A 27,817-nucleotide genomic window follows, 5' to 3' on the forward strand; every position below is an offset into this window, starting at 1 on the left:
AATGAAAATCTTATTACTGAAACTAGGCTAGAATTCCTCAGATGTGGTGCAGTGTTTAAAAAACATGTAAATTCAATTGATAGGCATAAAATCATATAGTCTAGCTAACATACTGAATCATTGTTTAATTCAGGAGGATCCAATGACAAACTTAGGTACTAGATTGTGATCATACATGTTTGAATAATAATTGTTTTTTAAATAAGAAATTATTTGTAATATAAAACTCAAAATATGAATGCAGAACGGGTCCCCAACCTTGGGCCAGTACCGGTCATTGGCCTGTTAGGAACTGGGCCACACAGCTGGAGGTGAGCAGCGGGACAGCGAGATTGAAATCAAACACACACACACACACTCAATCCATGAACTGTCTTCCATGAAACCAGTCACTGGTGCCAAGAAAGTTGGGGACTGCTGATGTAGAATATAGGAAGAAAGGTGGGCAATTTTGCATATTTTATAACAACAAAGTATTAACTGCAAAAGGAACACCTAATTTTTGAAAGCAAAAATTAAATGCCATGCCCAAATCCGAGGGCTACCTGTTCTTGCACTGTATTTTGAAAGATTTCCAAAGTTAGTTGATTTTTCAAGTCATATTTTATGACTAGAGATGTAACCTTATATGCAAATACAGCAATTCTTGGACATGAATCAGTGTTCACACCGTCATTTTATATCATAAAATATATGATAAATCACTTCATACCAGATCCCAAGTTAATGTGCATGAATTTAAAACAAAAAGATTTGTTTTCAGAAATCCAGAACATTTCCAAAGATTCAACTGTGATGAAAGTAGCAGAAAATTATAAGGTGAATTAGGGTTAGGTAATTAGGCCAAGTTGCTTTATGTTTGAAATGCTAGAGGTAGTAGGAAGGAGGTCAATTTTTAGTAGGATTAGGATAGGTATCTGGAAATATCTCTTTTTGATGTTAACCAATTTAAGCTTCAAATGTTTGAACTTTGAAATTCTAACCTTAGTAATTTTCATATTACATGAACCCTATTCTCAGCAATCAATCTGACTGAATCATTCATATACTGTATATATAATCAGTAGCTTAAGACTTGCTACCCTGGCATTATATTTTACTACTTCTAAATTCACTTTAATTTCATTCTTAAGGCTTGTTAGCTTTTGCTGTCTCAAGCACACCAAGCTCTTCCTTTCCCCAACTATTCGTTTATTTAATTTATTTGGAGCATTTTGAGAGTAGGCTTCCCATAGTTGGACCTATCCATATTGTAAAGGTTCTATTGGAAATGAAGACTCTTAATTCTACTAAATGTTAGAGAAGCTATTGGATTTACCTGAATGAGAAACAAATTCAAACACCACCAGTAATCGTGGGATACAACAACCTGTATTCTATGAAATTGAAGCAGGTTTGAAAACACTTGTAAAGCCATCTTATTATGAAAGGCAGAAATGTTTAGTAAAGGATTGGAGAGTTGTCATTTTGGAGGGGGAAATGCATTATAGCATTATATGCATTATATCATGCTAATCAACATCTTCCATGTCAGTATTTGAGAGCTTCAACACTGGATGATCTGGACCAGGTTTTACTGTGTCTCCCTCTGGTTCCTGTGCTTTGGGCATGGATGTTGGATCAATACAGCAATCCTGGTTGTCCTGTGGCTTGCAAGAAGCCAATATCATCTCAGGAGGACAAATTGGGTCACATGCTTTGGGCTCATGTAGTTCTACTTTTTCTTCATTGGTTGGGATCATAGGCATATTCACATGAGACACCATGAAAGCTGTAGCCAAATCTTTGGGGATAATTTCACTGGTGGCAGATGGCTCATCAATAGCCTGATTTGTGACTGTAGTCTTATTCTCCAGACTATCCTCCACTCCAGCTTGCTGTTCTTCCTCTTCGTCTTCTTCTGCCTCCTCTTCTTTGTTCTCTTCAGGGAATTGTGCTTCTTTTATTTTTTTGTACAATACCTTCCGTTCCTCCTGCAGAGCTCTGCAAAGGTTTTCTAGTCTTTGAATTTTCACTACAAAGCATTCATATTCCTTGGCCCTCATAGCTTTCTGTGATAGAGTGAAGAAAGGAAAACATTTGAAGGCTGCCAAGCTGATACACAACAAAAGAGAATTCAAATGGCCAGACAAATCTCTCCTCCTTTTTTGTTTGCTTGTTCAAATACTACTTAAAAGGTAACTCCAAGATCCTACCATTGGCTTGCCATTTCTGCAAACTTTATGGTATTCTGGACCTTTTCTGCCCCGAGATTTTACATTCAATTTATGCAAATCTATAGAGCCAGCTAAGACTTCTTAGAGATGCTAATTTTAGCTTGCAGGATGCGAAAGGGTGTGTGCAAAAAGGGAAATTGGGAAATTACAAATTATTGCATGTTACTGTTGGCCTTTCACTTCTGCAATGCATGAAGCCTGCCCAAGTCATTCTGTTACTGCATTTAACTCATGTTAAAAGTTTTTTTTTAATATTTCGCCAACTGGCTCAGTGAAAAATGCAAATGGGATAATTGGATTGTGCAAATGTTATCCAGTGGTCAGTCATGCTGACACTGGATTGCCTCTGAATTAAATTGTGGCTCCAAATTTCCGATTTAATTTTATCATTTCATTTCCCACATGCAACAAGAACTTACATAACTCTATTCTGTTACTTTGTTTATTAATTGCCACTAAGCAGACAAGTAAGTATGAACAGTATTGGAACTCTTTCCAGTAATAGTGACGTCATGGCTCCATTATTAAGAACGTTTTAATTAACAAGATTATATGGCTTTTACATGCAACTGATTTTAAAATTTGTTTCATACCTCTTCAATCATGTCCAGTAAAGCTTTGTTACAGTTCTCAAACCTTGCTTTCCATGTGGCAGTATCCTTTTCCAGTTTTTTCATTTTCTTTGTCATCTGTGAAAAAAATAAAAATCTACTGGACAGAGCAGGAAAGTTATACTTGACATTTTCCTAAATGGCTTATCTTAGGGCTGCGTAAGCTCATTAAATGCTCACACAACCTCCAAATTAATTTAATGGATTTTGTATGAGAATCCTAGATTCATAGATGGTTCCCAGTTATTACTCTCAAAGATACTAGTCCAAACCTAAGTGGTTGTATCCAACATTATGTGAGTGTACTTATTTATGTAATTAAGCTTCCTTTCTCTCTCCATATGCTGCTTAGGTATGATATAGTATTCTTCAATTCTCTGAGACTGGGAAACACATAAAGGGAGTTATCCATTCAAATGGTGGATACCTCTTCATCAGTGGACAGGTGCACTTCATGTGTAGACAGACATATCAACCATGAAGAGGAAACAGCAAAATGGTAAAATGTTGGTGGATATATTGAGATTCTACTACATATTCCCCATTTGAGTGACTGGACTGAAAAAAATACTAGAGATGGGAAATATTTCAGAAATTATCCTGCCTACCAAAACCTAAATTGTATAAAAATACTCATGTTTTTTATTATTCTCTTTCCTTGCTTCTGTATACTTATTTTGTTATTTCTTATTCTATCTATAATTCTTTCAACAATTCTTTCTCTAGTCCTGGAAAAAGTAGTTGACCATCCCATCTAGCAACTTGCGCTACACCATATTTTTCTGGAATACTGCATGACTTTCCTTCCTGAAAATATAGACTGGGGTGGGACAACCTGCCATATAGGGAAGGGGGAAATCACCCAAATTGGTCATCCCCCATGTTCCCTTATATCATAATTATATTTTTTACATTTCTATACCTTCATCTAAGAGTCACAAAATGGTCTATAATGAAAACCATTTATTTTGAAAAATCAAGATACGAACCACCACCAGAAAACTAATTGATTAAAATAATGTAAATTAGCAGTCTGCAACAGTTGGAAGCAAATGCACGAGGGCTTGAATAAAGGGGTCACCTTAAGTCAGGGGTGTCAAACTCAATTTCATTGAGGGCTGCATCAGCATTGCGGTTGCCCTCAAGGGGCTGGGTGGGTATGGCCTGGGTGGGTGTGGCCTACTGGGTGGGCGTGGCTAGAGTGCATATGGCCTACTGGGTGGGCATGGCCAGCTCTACATCGTTCGCATCAAGGGTGCCTATGGGGGCCTGGGCAGGAGTGGGACAGATCTGAGGGTCTCTGGCAGAAGGAGGGTCTCTGGGCCAGGGCCAAGGCAGTGGGGGCTGTTCCCTCACTGTTTCCAGGATGGCTTCGCGGGCCACATGAAACCACTTCGCGGGCCGGATCCAGCCCCCGGGCCTTGTGTTTGACATGTCTGCCTTAAGGTGTTTGCATGTTGCAGAGATCCTTTTTCTACAGAGATGAGATAAGAGTGGTAGGATACCTCTTCCTGAATTCATATCTTATGATTTCATATGCAAATGAATTTCGCTGACTTCTTCCTGGAATTGTGTCTTAGGATTTAAATCTATGCTTTCTTATCCAAAAATTATGTAAATAAGTATTGATGTCAGCCTTTACATTCCTTCTCATTTTGACTTCTGTGATCACTTGTCATATTACGAAGATGGAATGGTTCAATGTGAGTGCAAAGATTCTTAAATCCACGTTAGACATGTTAAAAATATCTATCAGGAAAATCAAAGGTGCATAATACATACAAAGTATTATAAAGCTGACATTTTTGCTGTTTTTCCCTTTTCTGAAGATCCCCAGAATAAATATCAATCCATATGTAATATTACAAAACATGAGCATACGAACACAGATATAACACTTTATTTTTTTCTGTTAGGCTAGCAAAAATAGAATGCTGTTGCAATAACACCATCAATTTATACATGTTTTCCATCTTTTATATATATATATAAATGAATAATACAGTGGGAACCTAATGGTGATTTTGTGGATAATTCCAAGCAGTGAGTAAAACTTAAAGCATGCCTATTGTCAGCTTCTTAAATAATTTGTAGGGCTGACATAAACGTGGAACATTTTTCATAAGAATCTGTTCTTCAATTTAATACCACTTAATTCTACTCCATTAACAACATTCTGAATTGTTATAAACTTAACCAGGTGAATTAATGATTCTATCATCTGATCACTCTTTCCTGAACTTTTTAAAACATGATTTCTGGCTCCTAGCGGTAGGATTTCTTTCACAGTTTGATAAAACACGATATCTAAGAACTTCAGGGTCTTTCCATTTCTCTAAATAAAAATGCTTACAAGAAGATAAAGCAAGAGAGCTAAAATGATGGCAGTACAAAATACAACAAAGTAGGAAGTTGTATTTATAAATACGCTTTTTATTATGGCTAATGTTGTGAACTTCAGAGTCCCATGTTTTGCAAATCAATCATAATAATAAAGATGGCCTTAATGTTTACAACATGAACCTTTTATGGCTCTAACATTGACATTTTCCTATTATGCCGCAAACTCCAAGTTTGCAGAATTGTACTACACTGATATTATCAGAAATGGCTAGGACAGAACTTTGTTTCAATCCTTATAGGGCCCAAAGATGCTTTTTCAGGAGGCAACTGGACTTTCTTTTTTCTGTTTGAAGACATTTCACTTCTCATCCAAGAAGCTTTTTCAGGTCTGACTGGATGGTGGGGAATGGAAGGATGGAAGGAAATATCCAGTCAGAGCTGGAGAAGCTTCTTGGATGAGAAGTGAAACGTCTTCAAACAGAAAAAAGAAAGTCCAGTTGCCTCCTGAAAAAGCACCTTTGGGACAACCATGACCTGGATGACTGAGAATCTCCATTGTTGTTGTTGTTAGCTGCGAAGTCGTGTCCGACTCATCGCGACCCTATGGACAACATTCCTCCAGGCCTTCCTGTCTTCTACCATCTTCTGGAGTCCATTTAAGCTCACGCCTACTGCTTCAGTGACTCCATCCAGCCACCTCATTCTCTGTCGTTCCCTTCGTCTATTGCCCTCGATCTTTCCCAGCATTAGGCTCTTCTCCAGTGAGTCCTTCCTTCTCATTAGGTGGCCAAAGTATTTGAGTTTTAGCTTCAGGATCTGGCCTTCTAAAGAGCAGTCAGGATTGATCTCCTCTAGGACTGACCGGTTTGATCGCCTTGCAGTCCAAGGGACTCGCAGGAGTCTTCTCCAGCACCAGAGTTGAAAGGTCTCAATTCTTTGGCGCTCAGCCTTTCTTATGGTCCAACTTTCACTGCCATACATTGCAACTGGGAAGACCATAGCCTTGACTATACGCACTTTTGTTGACAGGGTGATGTCTCTGCTTTTTAGTGTGCTGTCTAGATTTGTCATGGCTTTCCTTCCCAGGAGCAAGCGTCTTTTAATTTCTTGGCTACAGTCCCCATCTGCAGTGATCTTGGAGCCCAGGAAAACAAAATCTGTCACTACCTCCATTTCTTCCCCATCTATTTGCCAGGAATTGAGAGGGCCAGATGCCATGATCTTGGTTTTCTTAATGTTAAGTTTCAACCCAAGTTTTGCACTCTCCTTCTTCACCCGCAACAAGAGGCTCTTTAGTTCTTCTTCACTTTCTGCCATTAGAGTGAATGTCCATAGACATATCCTTATAGGGCCTTTTAAAAATAAACATTCCTTTCTAAATCATGAAGAAAATTGTACCATCAATTGTCACTGTATTTCAGGGCTGTGACATTGGAGAACTCTGAAGGATCAAGGAAGGGGCTGGAAACCGCCATAGGCTACATAATAGTTATTCCCAGTCTACACATGACCGAAAAATCTATTTATTTGCTTAGTGGTTTCTAAAACCCTGCAAGCTCCAGCTCTATTTTATGTTCTTTACTGGAGAAATTAACCAAACAAAACCCAAGATTTCATACAACAAAAGCTAATAAATGAACGGATCTAAATACCTGGAAACTTGATAGAGTAATCTAGGATCCAGTGGATCCTTAAATTATCAATAGAGAAGTTATAGCTTTATAAACAAAAATTGGTTGGGAAATCTTGAAAACCAAATGAAATCAACCTGAAAGGCGTTCAGTGGTGTCCTTTAAAAACATGGAAAGTGTAGAGTTGGAATGCATTGTATCACCCACCTTGTCCATTTCTTGCTTGAAGTTGGCAAACACTTCATTGCTGTTTGTTAGCGTTTTCTGAAATTCTTCAAAACGTTCAGAATAGAGTGTCAGCTGCATTCAAAGGAAGGAAAAAATAGTGGTCAGTTACACTCACCATTGCACAATAATAGCACTCAATTCAGTTCAATTCAAAAGATTGCAGAAAGGTAATAAGATGAAACTTTTAGCTTGGAATTTAAGGTATCTTAAAAGAGTTTGCAGAAGAAGACTTTTCCATCCTCTGCCATCTTCAAAGGCGTCTGGAAAATCAAGATGTTCCTGAAAAATGGGGATGTGGTATAAGGAGTGGGAGAATTGTGCTTGAATCCTAAAGGAAGTTATATTACGGAAGTTCATTAAAGAAAGTTTTCCCTTCCAAAGAATTAGGAAATTATGGCAGCTTGTAGGCATTCCAGATGCATTTGCTAAACTCCCAGAATTCCTCACAATTATCTTCTAGGTCAGGGGTGTCAAACTCAATTTCATTGAGGGCCGCATCAGCATTGCGGTTGCCCTCAGAGGGCCGGGGGGGTATGGCCAGGGTGGGCGTGGCCTACTGGGTGGGCGTGGCTAGAGTGTGTATGGCCTACTGGGTGAGCGTGGCCAGCTCTACATCGTTCGCATCAAGGGTGCCTATGGGGGCCTGGGCAGGAGTGGGACAGATCTGAGGGTCTCTGGCAGAAGGAAGGTCTCTGGGCCAGGGCCAAGGCAGTGGGGGCCGTTCCCTCACTGTTTCCAGGATGGCTTCGCGGGCCACATGAAACCACTTTGTGGGCCAGATCCAGCCCCCGGGTCTTGTGTTTGACATGTCTGTTCTAGGTTATCAGTTCCCAATATTCCTCATGTTTCTCCAGGATACTTGCACTTCAGCAATAAACAGGAGTGCCATAGGTTGCCTGTCCCTGCCCTGCTGATTTAGGTAAGAGAGGGTGCTAGTATTGGGATAAAGGAATCCAATGTCTAACATGATCAACACGGCATAAAGAAGTTTCCTAATAATTTCACTATATCAGATGTTCAAAATTGCAAATTGCTAGCCCTTAAAATGTTCCTAAATGGTAAACAGATGTAAATAATCCCACTGGTTTAGCTATATGAAGTTTGGGAGATAACATTTGTAATAAGGACAAAATATTTGTGTTTTCACTGTTTTGCCTACCTTGGACAAAACCCAGCTTCAAATACTCAACCATCCTTGATTGTTTATAACATTGCATAATTTCAATTCCTCTTTGACCTCTGCTGCTGTACCTGATCTAGCATAGGTTGGCATCAAATTTTTGTTGCTGGTTCCATATATTTAATATACTCTTTAATAATAAAAATGGATGATAAAAAGGGTAAAAACATTTGCTGAATTTTATGAACTCATTCTAAACACAAAACACAGAGGAATGTATGCTGGCGTTGAATCTTTTTAAAAGAGAAAATATTCTTAAAATAAAAAGGAATAGATGATGGAAGAAAGATAAGAAAAATAAGAAGCCAAATTTTCCCAATTTTTCTCAATTCCAAGTTAATTAGACTGCAACTTCTCAAACTCTAGCTGGAAGTGAAATGAAATAAATTCAACACAGCGATACAGGTAGTCCTCAATTTATGACCATTGGGATTAGAATTTCAGTCGCTAAGTGATGTGTTTCTTAAGCAAGTCATCATTGACTGGACCAGATTTTATGGCCATTTTTATTGCGGTTGCTAAAGAAATCTGTGTGGTTGTAAAGTGAGCCATGTGGTCATTAAGTGAATCGTGTCAATGCTGCAAACATTGACATGTTTTTGCACTGACAATATAAGAGGCAGTCTTTTGCTTTAACTGTTTGGTTTTGAATCACTAAAGTGCGGGAGGAATTCAACCCGGAAGTTTTGAGAAGATATAGGATAGCGCACTTCAGAAGGGAAGTGAAACTTCGTGTGTTAAACTAATTGGTGAATGTGATTCATGACGTGAAATTAAGGGAGGGAAATTCTGTATGATATGATGTGTTAAGGAGAGGAGAATTCAGATTCTGGCATCCATCCATGAGTGCCAATGCTCCGTTCTCATTATTATAGACTTTTTTTTAGAATAAACAATCATGCAGAGTTCTTTGATCTGTCTCATTAATCGGAACCATGATATCACGTTCATTAAGCAACTCCAGCTTTCCCCATTGATTTTGCTTGTCAGAAGCTGGCTGGGAAGTTCCCAAATTGCGATCACATGACTGTAGGACACGGCAACTGATGTTAATGTGAGCTGTTGCGAAACACCCAAATTATGATCATAGGACTGTTGGGGTTATACAACGGTCGTAACTTTGAGGACAGGTTGCAAGTGATTTTTTTTAGCACTATTGTAACTCTGAAACATCATTAAACAATTGGTTGCAAGTCAAGGACTACCTGTATTAACTTGGGAGAGGTTGTGCTAAGGCATGCTACAATATTTTGTTTAACCAATAAAAGATAAAAATATTTTGATTAGCACTGATTATACTTTTCTATTTCTAGCCATCACAAATCAGTATTGTTAATTCTTCATATCTCTTACCATGTGATAAATTATAGTAGAACACTCTATGCTAATATTTCCAATAAAAGGTATGGACTGCTCCACTCTAGTAATTCATATGGATTTAATCCAGGGGTCTTCAAACTTGGCCCTTTTATGACATGTGGACTTCAACTTCCAGAACTCCTCAGCCAGCGTGCCTGGCTGAGGAATTCTGGGAGTTGAAGTCCACAAGTCATAAAAGGACCAAGTCTGAAGACTCCTGATTTAATTTAATGCATGCATGCTATCCTGTTCTTTTTCCAGGGAATATGCTTAAATGGGGTTTGAACATAGATAGGTTTTACAACATTTTATCCACTTTTATGCATCTAATATCATGAGCATGGCTAGTTGAAAAAGTACATAATAGAAACAAGGGCCTTATTTTACCTGAGCCCGGAGAACAGTATCTTGTTCCTTCAGCATTTTTGCCTGTAGTTTCCATTCTGCAGCTTGTTTGAGTAGCTATTTGGGATTTAAGAATGCACACAACATTTGAAAGATCAAGTGATTTAAATTTATTATTTGTTTTTGCAATTATGCTATTTATATGAAATTACTTTTAAACAAATATTTTTGTTCTAGTAATATAGTATGCTAGTTTTTTTTCTTCTTTTTACGACCCTGTAATCCCTTTTTATCCATGTGGAATCAGGGCGACTGAACGGAGCTGAGTGTTTACTGGCCAAATGCCCTTCCTGACACCCATGTGGAGTTCTCAGCAGTTATTTACACTTTATGTCCTGATAGAGAAAAAATTGTCTCTGCCTAGGACTGAACTCTCAACCTTCCGAGTGGGAGATGAGCGTCTTCCCTTCTAGGCCACTTCAAAATAAGAGCTATAAATCTAAGCGGCATTCTGATTTGGCTCTTCATGAGGTTTTTAGAACTTTGTCCTTTTAAATTCTCCTTGCTTTGGTGGGAATGGTGATAGCAAAGCAGAGCGAACTACTGTTAGTTAATGTGGGATGACAAATACTAATTATTCTGAGGTCTGAATTAGATTTCAGACTTTCCTACAAACTATCTGCATTTTGATATTGCTTAACATTTTGCCAGAGCTGCATAGCCACCTATTTAAACTTGAATTAGTTTTTACCTGCCATAACCAAATAGAACAGATGAGGCAGAAACTGCTTGTATGTGTAATGTGTTCTGGCTCATTAATGAGTATTATTTTGCCCTCTCCACTCTATAGCTCAACTTGACATGTCTAATTTACAAGACAAATCTGGGAGCTACTTGTAATAAAAGCAACTGTTCAAAGCAATATTTTCAATTAGTACTTTTTTTTAAAGGGGGATTGTATAGCCTGGAGTTATCTTCCAAATCAGAAAAGTTCTGGGCTGATATTGGTGCTTTTATTAATAAAATATGGAAGGGAAAGCCAACTCATAAAGAATATACAATTCCGGAATGCAGTTGCTTGTTCTTGTTTGCATCTAGAAAAAAAAAAGAAGGGTCAACAGTGAAGACATTGAGACAAAGCTTTGATTCCGTAGGTGCCCCAGTCTGGAGGGCTGTTCAAAAAATCAAATGGGATAGGGCCAATCTAATTTCAGGAAGAAGGATATTCCGTAAGACAGGTGCTACAGCAGAGAAGGCATGTTTCCTAGGATTGACCAAATGTAGTTCCCTAGCCAAGGTACCTACTACATGCCTTCTCTCTGTGATCAAATGGGGGTGGGCTGATACAAATGGGCAGAGGTGGTCCCTCATGTAGCTTGTTCTAATGCTGTGAAGGGCTTTAAATGTTTAAAACCATCATCTTGAATTGGACATGGAAGGAAACCAGCAATTAGTGTAGTTTGCAGAGCAGAAGTGTAACATGTGCTGCCCTAGAATGACACACAACTGACCATGCCACTGCATTTTGTACCAAGGGTTCCAAATAGTCTTCAAGAGGAGCTCCATGTAGAGCGCATTGTACTAATCTAATGACTAGTCCAGGGGTAGGCAACCTTGGCTCTTTTATGACTCGTGGACTTCAACTCCCAGAATTCCTGAGCAGTCCACGAGTCATAAAAGAGCCAAGGTTGCCTACCCCTGGACTAGGCCATCTCGCCATGGCTGACTCACTACATCCTACTTGTTGCAGCCAACTCACTGCAGGACAACTTGCCATGGGACAATTCAACATGGGATTAGTTCCTTTTATTATTCATCAAACCTTACAAAAGCTGGTAGTCATAGGAATGATTTCCTTTAATATAAGAGATAAAATAATCTTAACAAAAACGTGGTCAACAAAAATAAAAGGAACTAAGTGAATCTCATAGCTGCAGTTGTCCTGCAGTGAGTAGTGAGTTATCCCATTGTATATATGGGCCTTAAAACTATTGGCTGTAGCTCCTAAAGGCCCTCCAAAAAGTTTGCATTAGATTGTAATTTTTTCATCTGAATTGAAAGAAATTATATTCATGGAAGTGGTTAATTATTAACTACATTTAAGTAGTGTGCTCTTAATTTAATGCAAGTAAAATTAATGCATAAAAAAGTATCAAATTTAATTTTTGTATTGAATCCACTTCTTTTTTATTTTGTCCTCACCTACTTCTTGGAGTGTATCACATAATCACACCATTATGCAATGAGAAATTAAAATTGTTTCCATGTGAAATATAAATTTTGAAACAAATGTAGAAAAGGAATTTTTTAACTGAACAATATTTACCAAAGTTTGGGCTAAAGGATATTTAAATTTTGAGCATGGCATTATGTATGATTTGAATATGATCAATATTTTTAAAAATTATTTTAAATTAAAGGAATATTAAACTGGTTGGATTGCATGCCAAGAAGCAGCAAATAAACATTAAGGCCACCAGGGGGCAACAGGGTTATTCTGCTGCCAATGCAAAATGCAAGTTTAAGCAATTTCAAAGCTAAAGCATTTTGGTCGGATATAAAATCTAATGATCAGCTTTTTTCCTAATTTGGTATGCTGTAAAGAATATATTATGCTGTAGATACTATTGCAAAATATGGTAAACATTCAAATGAATTTTTGAATCATGACCTACTGAAATATTTTAATCTAAAAATAGGCACCTTGTCAATGGATCTACTTGCTTACAACTAAGTACAAGGACCTATTGTAAGTATCCTATAATTAGTATCATTAGTATCGTATAATAGTTCAGCACAATTATAACTTCAAATGGTCGCTGAGCAAGTGCATGTTAAATGAGGACGACCTGTGGTAGATTGGATAGGAAGAATATGGGTTCAAATTACTACTCAGTTATGGAGTTAAGCAATCTCCAGACAGATTGTATCTTAATTCAACTACTAGTAATCACAAAATTCCAGAGAGAAGAAATTAAGGGACTTATAGATACACCTTAAGCTCCTAAGTGGACATGTCAAATGTCACTACGACAAATGAGTCCATTGCTTCCTGAAATCAGCAGATACATCTGCTTTTTATACTTAAGGAAGGGTGAACATATCCTGTTCTGGAATGGAAGTCCTGTGTGATTCTGGCTCCTAAAGATTCAAATTGACACACTCCTGCCTCTGATGACAACAGGAAGGGCTAAGAGATACTGTGTGAGCTGCCACAAGGATGCAGTTGCATCTCTCCAGTTCTAGTCTGGTAACATAGTCCCATCTGCCTGCAGTCTGAAAGTCCTGTCTGTTAGAATATGGAGGGGCTGAGAAATTGGGAGGCCATCAGTTCTAGGCCTCAGGCCTGAAAGCCTTCTGGGTGACTTGGGGCCAGTCATTCTATCTCGGTCCAACCTCAGAAAGTTGATGTTGTGGAGAAAATAGAAGACAGGAATATTATGCACATCAACTTGAGTTGTAAAAAATAAAACAGGATATAAAACAAACAAACAAAGGGCATTTCAGAGGTGAACACAAACTACACATAAACAACTTCGGAAAAAATGAATACATATTCCTTTTCTCGGTGATGCTTTTCTTCAGCTTCCTTCATGACCTCTTGTGACTGTTCTAACTTGGCATCTACCAGTTTCTGCTGAAGTTCTCTGTGCTTAAATATTTTATCAAGATGCTGGAAGGGAAAAAAAAGAGAGATACAGAGATGGGGAAATGCTGGAGTACATGATTAAGAGTGCAGTCTCTATGAATCTGGGAATAAGTCTCATTGGGAATTATTTTTGAGTAGGCAAGTACAGAATTGCACTGTTAACAACAGCAAACGTAAATCAGCAGAAGTATTATGAAGTTATTTCAACTTCTGTTTGTTGGGAAGAGATTATTTAGATTTTTAAATTATTTGAAGATGTTACGTATCCCCAATAAAAACAACTGTGAAATTACAAGCTACACAAGATCAAGTAAATAGAGTTTTTCTTAGTTCATGCATCATAATTCCTTTATAGCTGCTGAAATTTATTTGTAGCATTCCAAATATGTTTATTTTACTGGTGATATTTATTTATTCAATTTATATGGCTGCCCATTTCACCACAGCAACTCTAGGTGACTAACATTACATAAAAAGCACAACACCAAAATAAACATCAAAGTACAACCATATAAAAACTTATAATGGAGGCAAACTCCAACAGCAATAAAACAACATCTTATGGGCTTCAGTTAACCTACTGACCCTCATTGTTTTTTTTAATAAAGAATAAAAAGGAATGATTAAGCTACGAGTACTGAGTCTAGAATAAAAATGCTATGGCATATTAGTTGCAGTGAAGGGAGGTACACATAACAAAACTACAGTAACAGATCTCTTCTTTAGGGAAGAGAGACAGAAAAAATCTAAAAACTACAACAAGATTACTAAGAAAGCCACAAAAGAACATTCAAGCTTCTGAAATTTAAGGAACTTATCATCAAGGCACAATGCAAAAAAAACAAAACAGATGATAGGCAAAACTCCAAGAAGTCCAAAGTATAGCTTAGACTGTTTAGACTTAATTCAATTAGAAATTGCAAGGCAAATAAACCCCTTATTGATTTTGCAAATTCTGCATAATTGGCAAAATGTCTGCAACATTAACAATCTGGGACAGAAGAATGGTTACTATTACTCCAGTGCCACAAGGCTGGATCTAATTCTCAACTTTGTGGGGGAACATCCTAAAGAGTGCAGCTAGTCCTCATATAGCAACCATAATTGGAATCAGTCACTTGGTTGATTAGTGAAGTGGTTGCTAAGTGAAGATGTGATTGTACTTATATTACTTCAGTTTTCTTTTGCTTTACAGACCTGTGAAGGTGATAAATGCAGGGATTGGTCCCAGAGTTACTTTTTTTAAAATCACTGATTTAACTGCAAATAGTTGCTGTATGGAGCAGTTCCTAAACAAAGACTATTTGCCATATTTTCTCTTACCTCCTCTCTGACTTCATACTGATCAATTATGCTTTTCAGTTTCTCAGCCAGCTCAGTATTTTCCTGGCACAACTTCATGTTCCTCTCACTTTGCTGCTCAATCTGTGCTTGGATATCATTCAATGTGTTCTGGAAATGATTTGTGATCTCCTTTCTTTTTTCTTCTTCTTCTCTTGCTCGCTGAAGAGTCCCCTCCTGTAATACAACAAATTGGGTCATACCAGCTAGGTCCAGCATTAGTTTTCTGAGATTAGCCAAAGATGATTAAGGGTCATCTATCTGAGCTTATATTTATGGATCAATTTCTTTAGTTGCATTATTAACTATTTTGTGAGTTTCTGGAGAAATTGATATTTTAACTGTACTGAGCTCATCCAAAAGTGTCTACTCATATACCTCACACTTTGTTGATGCACATAAAACATTATAACAAACCACCAGTTTCCATGCATTGCTGCTGGAGATAAAGGTAAAGGTAAAGGTTCCCCCGCACACGCGTGCTAGTCATTTCCGACTCTAGGGGCTCATCTCCGTTTCAAAGCCGAAGAGCCAGCGCTTGTCCGAGGACGTCTCCGTGGCCATGTGGCCGGCATGACTAGAGGCCAAAGGCGCACGGAACGCTGTTACCTTCCCATCGTAGTGGTCCCTATTTTTCTACTTGCATTTTTACGTGCTTTCGAACTGCTAGGTGGGCAGAAGCTGGGACGAGTAACAGGCGCTCACTCTGTTACGCGGCACTCGGGATTCGACCCACCAAACTGCTGACCTTCTGATCGACAAGCTCAGCGTCCTAACCCACTGAGCCACCGCTGGAGATACCAGTGGAATAAATCTGGGTTATATCTCTGTAAATTTAGCTTCAGTTATTTTTTGATAAAAATGGGAATCCAGGAGACAAAATTAAATTAGGCACAATACAGGAGCAGGTTTCAATTCTTTCCAAAGTATAGTTTCTAGACAGAAGCAGGAACCCATTTTGTTGCTACTAATTTTCAATATTTAAGAGTGAAAGATCCTTCCCAATCTATTGTGAACTAAGGATACTGAGTGAACTTAACTTTTCCTTTTGACCTCTCCTAAAGATCTTCTCATTACCTTCAGGGTTTTGTTGTGTCTTTGGAGTTCCCTACACAGACTCTCCAATTTGCTCCGGGCTAGGACGGTTCTGCTGTGTTCACTCTGTAATTGGTCTTTCTCTTTTATGAGCTGTGTCTGTTTTTTCTGCAGATACTTCAGCTTTTTTTGTTCAGAACGATGTTCTTCCAGCTGAAAGCATGTGGACAAGAATAAAATAAGAGAGCTTGGGACAAAGCTGTTCTTAGGCATTTAATAGACCTGGCAACCACACCCCCCACCCCTTTTGCAGGTAACATGGATATTTAGAATCGTTATTGGAATTTATTTAAATTCCATAGAAGACGAAAAAGCTAATTTTCTTCCAAATAACTTCAAATAAAATATTTTTTCTAACTTGCATGGGCAGTGCACAGGTGGCGAAGGGGGGAAAAATACCCAGAAAAAAACTTTGGCTTGGCTTCATTCACACCAAAATTAAATGAGAAATCAAGGGTTGGGTCAAAATCACCCCAATTAATTTCTCCATTCCCGATTCTGCACCAAATGTTATCAGTTCTTCAATTAATTATTCCATTTCCAAATTATTATTTCCATATATTCCATTCAAAGTAAAATTAAGTGATGTGCAATTCAGTGTGATGCCTGGAGGAAGGGGTGTTTAAAATGATGGCTGAGTGATTGGAGATGGAATCAATGGCAAAGAATGCATTTATTTATGAAGATTTTCATATCTCTTTTATTCAGAAATCTGGTAATACCTTTTCCATCTAGCACATTTTATTACAAGGAATATAATAAAATCCAACTGACGAACAGAACAGAATAGAATCCTTTTTTCCCCAAATGTGTGTCCAATCATACTTGGATTTTATATAAATTATATATAACAAGAAATTGATAATAAAAATATAACTCCTTATGTTTTTATGGTTTCAGTTATTATGACATTGTTTGCTCACAGTCAATAGAATTGAGATTGACTGGATAGAAACTGAATAAATAAATACATGACATAAAAATGCCAAAAGTACTTAATAAGATGTGTTAGTTGGGAAAAGTGCTACAGATTCTTGGTTCTCCTCCTGCAACACCTCTTTTATCAAGCTTTTATCAATCTTCATAACAACAATAAAATATAATAAAAAGAATGAAAAGTTTAACTAAGAGAAGGGTGAGGGGTGACATGATAGCAGCGTTCCAATATCTCAGGGGCTGCCACAAAGAAGAGGGAGTCAAGCTATTCTCCAAAGCGCCTGAAGGCAGGACAAGAGGCAACGGATGGAAGCTAGTTAAGGAGAGAAACAACCTAGAACTAAGGAGAAATTTCCTGACAGTTAGAACAATTAACCAGTGGAACAACCTGCCTCCAGAAGTGGTGAATCCTCCAACACTGGAAGTTTTTAAGAGGAGACTGGACAGCCACTTGCCTGAAATGGCAAGCACCCTGAATATGCCATGGTAGAATTACTGTAGTCTAAAGATGTTCTGAAATATATAGGTCTCAACAAGCCTTCCAAAGGTCTCAAGGGAAGGCATCTGTTTTTCCTTTAAGGGCAAGTTTCCCATAGAATGGAATCGCTGAACTGATGGGCTTCTTCCAAACCTCCTTTTTTAGAAGTCTCCACAGGTGGAACCCCCTTGAAATACCTTGAAAGGTATTCTTTACTTGCATGCATCAGAGGAGTAGACTGGAATTAAAATAGGTGGATAACAGATGATTAACCCTAGAAGTATACTCAAAAGCTAACTGCCAGGGAGCAATGGGCTAATGGGTCTGCTCTCTTATCACACAGGCAGGCCCATTCTGAAGCAGCAGAAGATTCTGGATGGTTATCAAGGGCAGCCCCATGTAAAATAAATTAAGGTAATCCAGGTGAGAGGCAACAATATGAGTCACTGTACTCCAAATCTTATCCTTCCAGCTGACCCAGAATGTTGTGGTCAAAGGCTGTTGAGAAATCCAGTAGGACAAGGACAATTGGAGTTCCCTCATCCGAGCCATTTACAAGAGTTACTGCTGCAATTTCTGTCCCACATCAAATCTAAATCCTGACTTCCATCAGTCCACAGGTTAGACCAACTTAAGGTTCTCAGTTATAGGCAGGGATTCAGATAAAGATAATAATGAGACCAGGATAAAATTTGCCAGGGCATGTTTGTGCTGTGATTAAGTGCCTGGGAAGAAAGGTCCCAGTTTATCATATTAGGTTAAATGCATTATTATACATATATAGTGCCAGGAATTAAGCCATACTGAGTTCCTTCATGGTCTCCAATGGAAGGAACAGGCTAAACATAGCTAAATCTTCTATTGTGGACTCATCTGTACCTCTACTTGTCCTGTCAAGCATGACTGATGATACTTGTGTGTTATACAATATAACTAAGAAAGGCAAATGAGCGGGGGAATCTTCCCTTCCCCAAATTTAAGATGGCATTTTCAATGCTTTTATCAGGGATCTTAAAAAGATACTGTATCTGCTTCCAGGTTGCAATCTGGCCATTTTGCATCACATAAGACATGTTTTTAAGCAGTCCCCGCTCCCCCACTACAGATTTTCATAAGTGTTATACTAACCAGTTCAGCATACTTCTTAAATAAGAGCTCCAATTTCTCTTCTGGTGTATTCAGCTTTGTCAGATGTTGTATTAGTAGGGTAGCCTCTTTTCCTGAATCAGGAAAATAGGATAAATGATCAAAGTGAGAATGCATCAGAAAAAAATAAGTTTGCATGAATATAATCTGAAAACTGTGACTAATCAGGTTTTGTTGCTTCTGTATTTTAAAAGATCAGGAAGATGATACACAGAACACCTAATGATGATACTGATGGTTTCCTTTTCTGCTGCTACATCAACTTTACACCTACTTTTTATCCACAAATTAAAATAATTGTATTTTGTGAGATGACAAGCTGAAAGAATGCAGAAACCTAGATGTTAACAATATTATATTTCTGAGATGTCCCATAGGGTTGGGCCCTATTTTTCAACACTGTTGCAGCGATTCTGGCTTTTTGGGTTAGGGCAGGGGTAGGCAACCTCGGCTCAGGAATTCTGGGAGTTGAAGTCCATGAGTCATAAAAGAGCCGAGGTTGCCTACCCCTGGGTTAGGGCATGGCCAGAAGATGGTGCAGGGAAAAATGTTCAATATCCTTGTCACTAACAAATTATGTTCCATATAATTCTATCTTGTTCCTTATGCCAATTAGTATCTTATGCCAATTAGTATGGCTTAGGCCCGGGATACTTGCAGGACCGTCTGCTACCGGGGACGACTTCCCATCGCCCAGTGCGCTCACACAGAGAGGGCCTCCTCAGGGTGCCGTCAGCCGGACAATGTCGGCTGGCGACCCCCAAGGGGAGGGCCTTCTCTGTGGGAGCACCAGCCCTTTGGAACCAGCTTCCCCTTGAGCTTCGGATGGCCCCGGACCTCCGGTCCTTTCGCCGCGACCTCAAAACTTTTCTCTTCCATCAGGCTGACCTGGATTGATGATGGGTTTTAAATATGTTTTAATTTTTAACTGTAGTTAATTTATTTTGGGGCTGTTATTTAATTCGTTTTTTAATTTTTGTATTGTTTTGTTTTTTATTGTTGTAAGCCGCCCTGAGTCCTTTGGGAGATAGGGCGGCATATAAGTCCCAAAAATAAATAAATAAATCTCCATGAAAGGGCTAGGGAAAGTCCTTTGCCTCTTTGGAACAGAATTCCATCAAAATTAAATTCACTTTGTGCAATAATTTAAGAGAAAGTTTTTGCAAATTGATGTAGAGATGGCATTTGACAACTGCGAAACTATCAAAACTGTGTAAGAATGTTTGGCGTAAATGTTGGAAATGTGGAAAAGGGGATGAAACATATTATCATGTGTGATAAGACTTGGGCAAAATATTTTGGTCAGCGATCCACAGGACATTGGTCAAAATAACAGTAATCCAATCTGAGTTGGTCACCAGGACCAGATGTTTAGTCTTCTAAGCTTTTGGAGTTGTGCTAGACCTTATCCTTGGGGAACTCCACTCTCTGGACTCAGATTGGATCCTGCAACAGTAACCTGGGACAAGTATATTTGCCTTCATTCATAGTTTCATAGTTTCTTAAAACTGTTTTTTTTGTTTTAATACCAATCAATATATAAATCCCAATTATATATTGAGTGGGGATTAGTGTGGCCTATAAGGTTTTCCAGGTTGCGATGTATGGCTGTGAAAGTTGGACCATAAGAAAGGCTGAGCGCCAAAGAATTGAGGCCTTTGAACTATGGTGCCGGAGAAGACTCCTGCAAGTCCCTTAGACTGCATGGCGATCAAACCGGTCAATCCTAAAGGAGATCAACCCTGACTGCTCTTTAGAAGGCCAGATCCTGAAGTTGAAATTCAAATACTTTGGCCATCTAATGAGAAGGAAGGACTCACTGGAGAAGAGCCTAATGCTGGGAAAGATTGAGGGCAAGAGAAGAAGGGGACGACAGAGAATGAGGTGGCTGGATGGAGTCACTGAAGCAGTAGGCGTGAGCCTAAATGGACTCCAGAAGATGGTAGAGGACAGGAAGGCCTGGAGGAACGTTGTCCATGGGGTCATGAGAGGTCGGATACGGCTTTGCAACTAACAACAACATAAGGTCTATAAATAAATAAAACATTTTGAAAAATGGCAATTGGGTGCAAAATGTGTGGAGCAAGCTTCTAACACAGGCAGGGTGTTAGAAAGGATTATATGAAGCCTGCCCTGAATGATCTACTGTTAACAAGCTGCCACCCAGATACAATTTATGGTGCAGGTTTTTTTTTACCTTTAAAGCCCCCAATGGTTTAGGTCCAGAATCTCTAAAAGAAGATGCTTTATTGTTCTGCTGAAGATTCTGTCATTGCTAGAAATTGGCCATTTAAGATACTCTTTTTCTGTACAGGTAGTCCTTGACTTAAAACAGTTCATTTAGTGACCAGCTGTAGTTTCAATGGAACTGAAAAAAGTGACTTATTACCTTTTTCACACTTATGATCAGGGGTGTCAAACTCAATTTCATTGAGGGCCGCATCAGCATTGCAGTTTCCCTCAGGGGGCTGGGTGGGTATGGCCAGGGTGGGCGTGGCCTACTGGGTGGGCATGGCTAGAGTGTGTATGGCCTACTGGGTGGGCGTGGCCAGCTCTACCTCATTTGCATCAAGGATGCCTATGGGGGCCTGGGCAGGAGTGGGACAGACAGAAGGAGGGTCTCTGGGCCAGGGCCAAGGCAGTGGGGGGCCATTCCCTCACTGTTTCCAGGATGGCTTCGTGGGCCACATGAAACCACTTCGTGGGCCGGATCTGGCCCCCGGGCCTTGTGTTTGACATGTCTGCTTATGATGGTTGCAGGATATCCATGGCCAAGTGATCAGAATTCAGATGCTTGGCAACTGACTCACATTTATGATGGTTCCTGTGCCCTGGGGTCATGTGATCACCTTCTGCAACCTTCTGCCAAGCATTCAATGGGGAAACCAGATTCACTTAACAACTGTGTTACTAACTTGGCAACTTCAGTGATTCACTTAAGAACCGTGACAAGGAAGGCCATAAAAATGGGGCAAAATTCACTTAACTGTCTCACTTAGCAACAGGAATTTTGGGCTCCGTTCTGGTCGTAAGTCGAGGACTACCTCCATGGCTTTCAGGATTCAGAAAGCTCTTTGTATGAAAGGGCTCTTGGCTCTCCGCTTTTTCAGCATTTAGGACAATGGAAAAATGATCTCAACAGTCAAGGTTTTAATCGTCTTTAAAAAAAAAAAACCCAGACAATTATTCTACTTACTCATGGATAACTGAACCCAATTTTGGGAGTGTGTTTTGACACCTAAAATTCTCAGCTTATCTGTGAGTATGTACAGTATATTTTACTGTTGCGTTTTGCTTACATTATTGTAAGCCCTTCTAGGGGGCATATGAGCAGAATGGCAGAGAATACATTTAATAATAAATAAACATAAATAAAATAAGTATATCCTTTGTTTTATAGTGGAAATATTACATAGGAGAAAGATGCATTATTTAACACATCAAAAGACTGAGAAGGTCAGTGTGGTGGACTGGGATGCTGGGCTGAAATGACCTAGATTCAAATTCTTATTCCATCATTGAAGTTATTGGGTGGCTTTAGCCCTCACTCTTTCTGATCTTCAGCTGATTCTAAGGGTTATTGTTGTGGGAATAAAATGAGGGGAGATTCCCATCTGCATTATGCCTTGACCTAGGAAATGCAGGATAAAGGTTGACTCAGCCTTCCATCCTTCTGAGGTTGGTAAAAGGAGGACCCAGATTGTTGGGGGCAATATACGTATACTAACATTGTAAACCACTTAGGGAAGGCTATGAAGCACTGTGAAGCGGTATATAAGTCTAATAGATTATTGCTATTGCTAAATAAAAATAAAACACCCTGGCACATCTGGAGCCCCACATACAAAAGTGCCCATTACTGATTAAATGCTACTCACTCCCATTATTATTGCTAGCTGAAATTGTTTCTAATTTTCCAAACTTTTCATCTGAAAACAAAGCAAGTCTCCACTTTTCAGAAAAAAACAACATATTTTTTTCACCAATGGTAGAGAAGAGAGCAGGCAGGATCAATGCCAAATGCTGACATTTTACAGAGACCCATGTCATGTTTTCCCCAATACCAGCAATGACTCACATTTAAGTTCTGCATTTCAGTTACACAAGTCACTACTTGCCTAATCCTTTCAGGATTTTCTTTTCCGGTTTTTGTTCTTTCGGAATACTGGCCTCTTTGAATCCAGAGGCATCCCCCAAAGGGACCTGTTCTTTCTCAGCCTCATCGTGGCCATCCTCACAGTCTCCATCTTCGGGACAGAACGATTCTCCTTTTTCAGGTCCGCCTGTTGCTTTCGTGTTTCCTTCCTCCACCAGACAGGCAGCTGACCCGTACGTTTTAATAATGTCCTCCAGCTGTTGGCTCAGCATCTCAGATATATCACAGACTTTTATTTCAGGCTCAGCCTGGACTGCATTCTCAGGCGACTGAGGAAGCAGAGTCTCACTTGCTCTCCCAAAGCCATTCTGAGAAGACAAGTCTTCAGGGGTGTTTGCAGAGGGTGGTTGTTGATGCCCAGGCTGGTCACTGGTGCTTTGGTTATGGTCCATGCTGGATACCTGGCAGCAAAGAGAGCTCAGTTTTAGATGAACATCTTGAAGATTGCAAGAGGCAAAACACCTGATGCCGAAGTCAACAGTTTTAGCTTGCTTTTCACAGACGGCAATAGACAACTCATTTATATACAGGCTTATTTAGTATTTCCAGTATATTCCACACTTCTAAGGTAATATCAAGTGTACAATCCCAGTAATAAATAATAAAATACAACTTCACAATGGAAAGGTGAAATGTTTCTGTCCCAAGATCCCAATAGATATAATCTGTTATTTTATTTATTTTATTTTATTTTTTATTTTAATTCCATTTATATCCCACCCTTCTCCGAAGACTCAGGGCGGCTTACAAGCTTAGCAGTAGCCTTCATTCTATGTATATGCCTGCTTATTAGGGCTTTCACACCCCCCCCCAAGCGGCATTATTACAAAGTCAGCTTAATTGGCCCCAACAATCTGGGTCCTCATTTTACCTACCTCAGAAGGATGGAAGGCTGAGTCAACCTTGAGCCTGGTGGGACTCGAACCTGCACTAATTGCAGGCAGCTGGTGTTACTTAAGGAGGCATTATTATCACAGTCTTGTCTAACTAGGTAGCTTACACATGGGCTACATTTACATTCCTACCCAGTGTGAAGATTGTGTGAACATAATTGAAACAGGAGCACAACAGGGTGAGCGCCCGTTCCTTGCCTCAGCTCCAGTCCACCAGCATGGGCGCTCTTCTCTCACAACAATTCCATCTTCCTTTTTTATTATTGATTTTAAAATAATTACTTTCAACCTGTACTTTTTGCTTTTTTGGTACTTCTTATTGCTGACTCACAATAAAAAGGCCTTGCACTGAAGCACAACATTGGACAGGTGTTCTCTCTGTAACATGTATGTTTCTGGAATGATAGGGATCGAGAGGGTCTGCTATCCAAGTCTCTGATTTGGGACTTTTTCCCCCTCCAGAATGTCCAAAATAACTTCCTCCTTTTCCTTAAAGGTCTCTACAAAAAGGGAGAACCCAGAAGGTTCATTCTTCTGATGCCTATGCTAGTGACATTGTATGCCCAAGGCAACAATATGGTTTATGGCAATTGCATAATATACTCAGTATATCTAGCATCTGCAGTAAACCACATTTCTTTTCATCCCACCAAGTAGCAATTACTATCTAGGAGGTGATCTGGGTTTCAATCGTCAGAGAATTAAAACAGTTCATATACGTTTCATACCAGAATTGAATTTGGGTACCCTGATATATCTGAATTATGGACGTGGATATTGTATTAATGAATGCTACAAAGACTTTGCAATGTTACTCTGGTCCAAAGGATTATGTGTTACGCTGTCTTAAATGAACAATTAATCTGGCACGTTTTCTGGGATGTAGCCAGTTGCAGCAGAGTTTCACTCTGCCTAGGAAAATAGCAGCTGATGGCAATTCCAACTTTGTTGTTTGCATGCTTTCTCAAACTAAATCAATGACCCACTCAGGAAATTATTTAAAAAATCTGTGTATTTCAGGGAAAGAAATGCTTTTCTGCATATGTACCACAGTAGTAGTAGTAGTTCCCTAGGTTATGCTCAGTGAAAAAAGTAAGGTTCTACATTTAGGCAAGAAAAACCAAACGTACAGGTATAGTATAGGGGGTACCTTGCTCAATAGTAGTAACTGTGAGAGGGATCTTGGAGTCCTAGTAGTGGACAATCACTTAAATATGAGTCAGCAGTGTGCTGCAGCTGCCAAAAAAGCCAACACAGTGCTAGGCTGCATTAACAGAGGGATAGAATCAAGATCATGTGAAGTATTAATACCATTTTACAATGCCTTGGTAAGGCCACACTTGGAATACTGCATCCAGTTTTGGTCACCACGATGTAAAAAAGAAGTTGAGACTCTAGAAAAAGTACAGAGAAGAGCAACAAAGATGATTAGGGGACCTAGAACTAAGGAGAAACTTCCTGACAGTTAGAACAATTAACCAGTGGAACAATCTGCCTCCAGAAGTGGTAAATGCTCCAACACTGGATGTTTTTAAGAAGAGACTGGACAGCCATTTGTCTGAAATGGTATAGGGTTTCCTGCCTGAGCAGGTGGTTAGACTAGATGACCTCCAAGGTCCCTTCCAACATCATCATCATCATTAAAATTCAAATCAGTAGAAATTCTGAATACTACTAGTTTCAGCTAGTTCAGAGAAGCAGCATTAGAACAGAAGGATAAGATGAGAGAAGGGTTTTGATTGCATGCTTATGCCCTTTTCTCTTGACACTGCATTGAGTATGAGTGACTAAACTAGATTTGGCCAATTACGATAGTTATTTCCCATTGTGAGCTGTAAAATGAAGATGAACACTAAATGAATACTTGTCATATTATCATGTCTATCTTTTTCATATAGAAATATTATAACTTACTATAAGAATTACTTGGCAATAATTACCCTGGTTTGCAATTTTTTTCAGAATTCTGTTCCACTATTAGGAAAAAGGCATTGCTACACTTGCATCCCATCCAGAGTAACACTATATTAACTATAAAATGTCTGAGTAAGACAGAAAATGCACTGAACAGGATAGCAATGTACTGTACAGAAATATGGTTGGGTATGTATGTACATTTGTGTGTCTGTATATATTTGATACACATCCACAATTGTATTGTGGATTTTGGGGGCAAGAAACCTTCATGGAGCATTGGAATTATATCACAGATTGGAGCCATGGTGGCACAGTGGTTAGAATGCAGTATTGCAGGCTAATTCTGCTGGCTGCTAGCAGTTCGAGTTTCTCCGGCTCAAGGTTGACTCAGCCTTCCATTCTTCCAAGGTCAGTAAAATGAGGACCCAGATTGTTGGGGGCGATATGCTGACTCTGTATACCACTTAGGGAGGACTGTAAAGCACAGTGAAGCGGTATAGAAGTCTAAGTCTATTGCTAGTGCTATTTACAGTACACTGAATTCTCCAGTTTAAGGTATCTGAACAATATGAAGTACAATGGCTAAGAATAGGAAGTGAGTTTTTTTTCCACATATTTGGTTTGATACTGAACAAGCATCCAATTGTTTTTGAAAGAACTACAATGATACACCTTTTGTGATCTTGTATGTATCAGTTTCAGAGTTCTGATTTTGGATAATGCATATCAAAGGAAGGAATTATGATTGTAAAATTCACTAAACCTAGAAGTTGGAAATCTTTCTTTGCATAAGAGAGCCCAGTTGTGAGTTTTCGTTAGGAAGATGTTTTCTGGAGCAGGAAGAAAATACTATGAAATGAAATGTTCAGTTTTAATCCATGCATCTGTTTACTGATCTTAGTAAGATATTTTCATACCCTTTATGTTTTTGAACTATAGTGTTATTCACATGTGTCTGGCATGCTCTTCAGGGTGATACAGCTGAATTTTGTTTACTACTAAAGTAACACCTGTTTAAGAACTTTTTAAAAAGATTATTCTAAGTTCAGTGATACTTTTTTCTATTATATTATTATTCCATGAGTACTTCCTGTTAATAGTTACTGAACACCTGATCAACAAGTTGCCTTATTTTATATCTTTTAGGAAACCATCTTAACATGTTTTCTTCCTCTTTATAGTAGAGATATATTTTACAAAATGTCCTTCTCCTTGTCACAAGGACTTTTTCATACTAAGACAGTTTAAGAGTTTGCCTATTTTTAGACCTTGGCTCTCCCTTCCCTTCCTCTCAGTAGATATCTCAGAAAGACACACAACACCTGCTCTAAAGTCACAAGCTATTTACAGCATAACCAAGAAAGGATAGGGATCACACTGGACCCTGTCTTTATTATTTACATTTACAAAACACATACACACCAAATATTTGAAAAGTTGTGTCTATTTAGAAGCAAGCTCCACTGAGATGAAATTGGGCTTATTACCCAAGTAATCAATAGATTATATTAGTTAGCCGGTACCAATTAAAATGGAAGCATTGCCAAGACTAGTGTGTGTGTATGTTTAATGGGAGACACACACACACACAAGCATCCACCCTTTGTTATTGCTTGTTTTCAAACATAACCCCCCCTGTTTTCTATCACTTTTTTGAACTATCAGTTTTTCAAAACCTGTTAGAAAACACCTACTGAGCACAATGTATTTATAACCAATTCAGCTGCAGTAAAAAGACCATTTCAGAAACATAATACAAGGCTACTCATACTTTAAGTTAATCAGGATAATGATGATTCAAATATCCTTGTCAATAACCTCATGGTTTTCATATTACATACAAGGGACCTTCTTTGAATTCTACCGTACTTTAAATCCCCTTTCTCCTAAAATACCAACTTTGCTTTCTGGTTGAAAATTTCAGCAAGGCTGGTAATCTTTCACATGGACTCCCATGCTTTTAATCTGCCAAGTATTAAAGTATAGAAAATGATACTGTGTAATAAAAAGATCAGCCCATAGCCCCCTTTTCTCCCTATCACAAACGAATAAAAAGGATTTGGCACACTTACCTAGAGGGCAAAAAAAGAAATAAAGATGAAGAAAATGATGAGAGAGGCCCCAAAGGAAGACTCTGACTACATAGTAGAAGGAGAGGAGGAGGAGGAGGAGGAGGAGGACTAAATGACAGCCGGCAAATACACACCCAAGTTTGAAAGCAGTCTTCCAATCCCAAACGCCAAAATAAAGAGAGCACTCAGCTGGGCTTCAGCAGCTGCACAAAATGCAGGAG

The 27,817-nt window shown here is 38.9% G+C and overlaps 2 protein-coding genes across 2 annotated transcripts in view; one reads left to right on the forward strand and one right to left on the reverse strand.

Moving 5' to 3' along the window:
* Nucleotides 1-3,892, forward strand: part of HECA (hdc homolog, cell cycle regulator) — a 37,468-nt gene extending 33,576 nt beyond the window's left edge. The window contains exon 5 of the mRNA XM_083350038.1: nt 3,180-3,892. Within this exon, the coding sequence (XP_083206164.1) occupies nt 3,180-3,185 (6 nt within the window). The 3' untranslated portion in view covers nt 3,186-3,892. The remainder of the gene's footprint in view (nt 1-3,179) is intronic.
* TXLNB (taxilin beta) lies at nt 1-27,744 on the reverse strand. Its single transcript, XM_083350036.1, has 10 exons — nt 27,597-27,744; nt 22,677-23,115; nt 18,541-18,632; nt 15,981-16,151; nt 14,886-15,080; nt 13,467-13,586; nt 9,956-10,030; nt 7,009-7,101; nt 2,810-2,905; nt 1-2,051 (listed from the first exon to the last, which is right to left on the reverse strand). The coding sequence occupies exons 2-10, from the start codon at nt 23,104-23,106 to the stop codon at nt 1,512-1,514; spliced, it is 1,812 nt and encodes a 603-aa protein (XP_083206162.1). The 5' UTR covers nt 23,107-23,115; nt 27,597-27,744; the 3' UTR covers nt 1-1,511.
* Between the last annotated feature and the right edge of the window lie 73 nt (nt 27,745-27,817).

Source organism: Vipera ursinii (genome assembly GCF_947247035.1).
Source record: "Vipera ursinii genome assembly, chromosome: 1".
Taxonomy (NCBI): Eukaryota; Metazoa; Chordata; class Lepidosauria; order Squamata; family Viperidae; genus Vipera; species Vipera ursinii.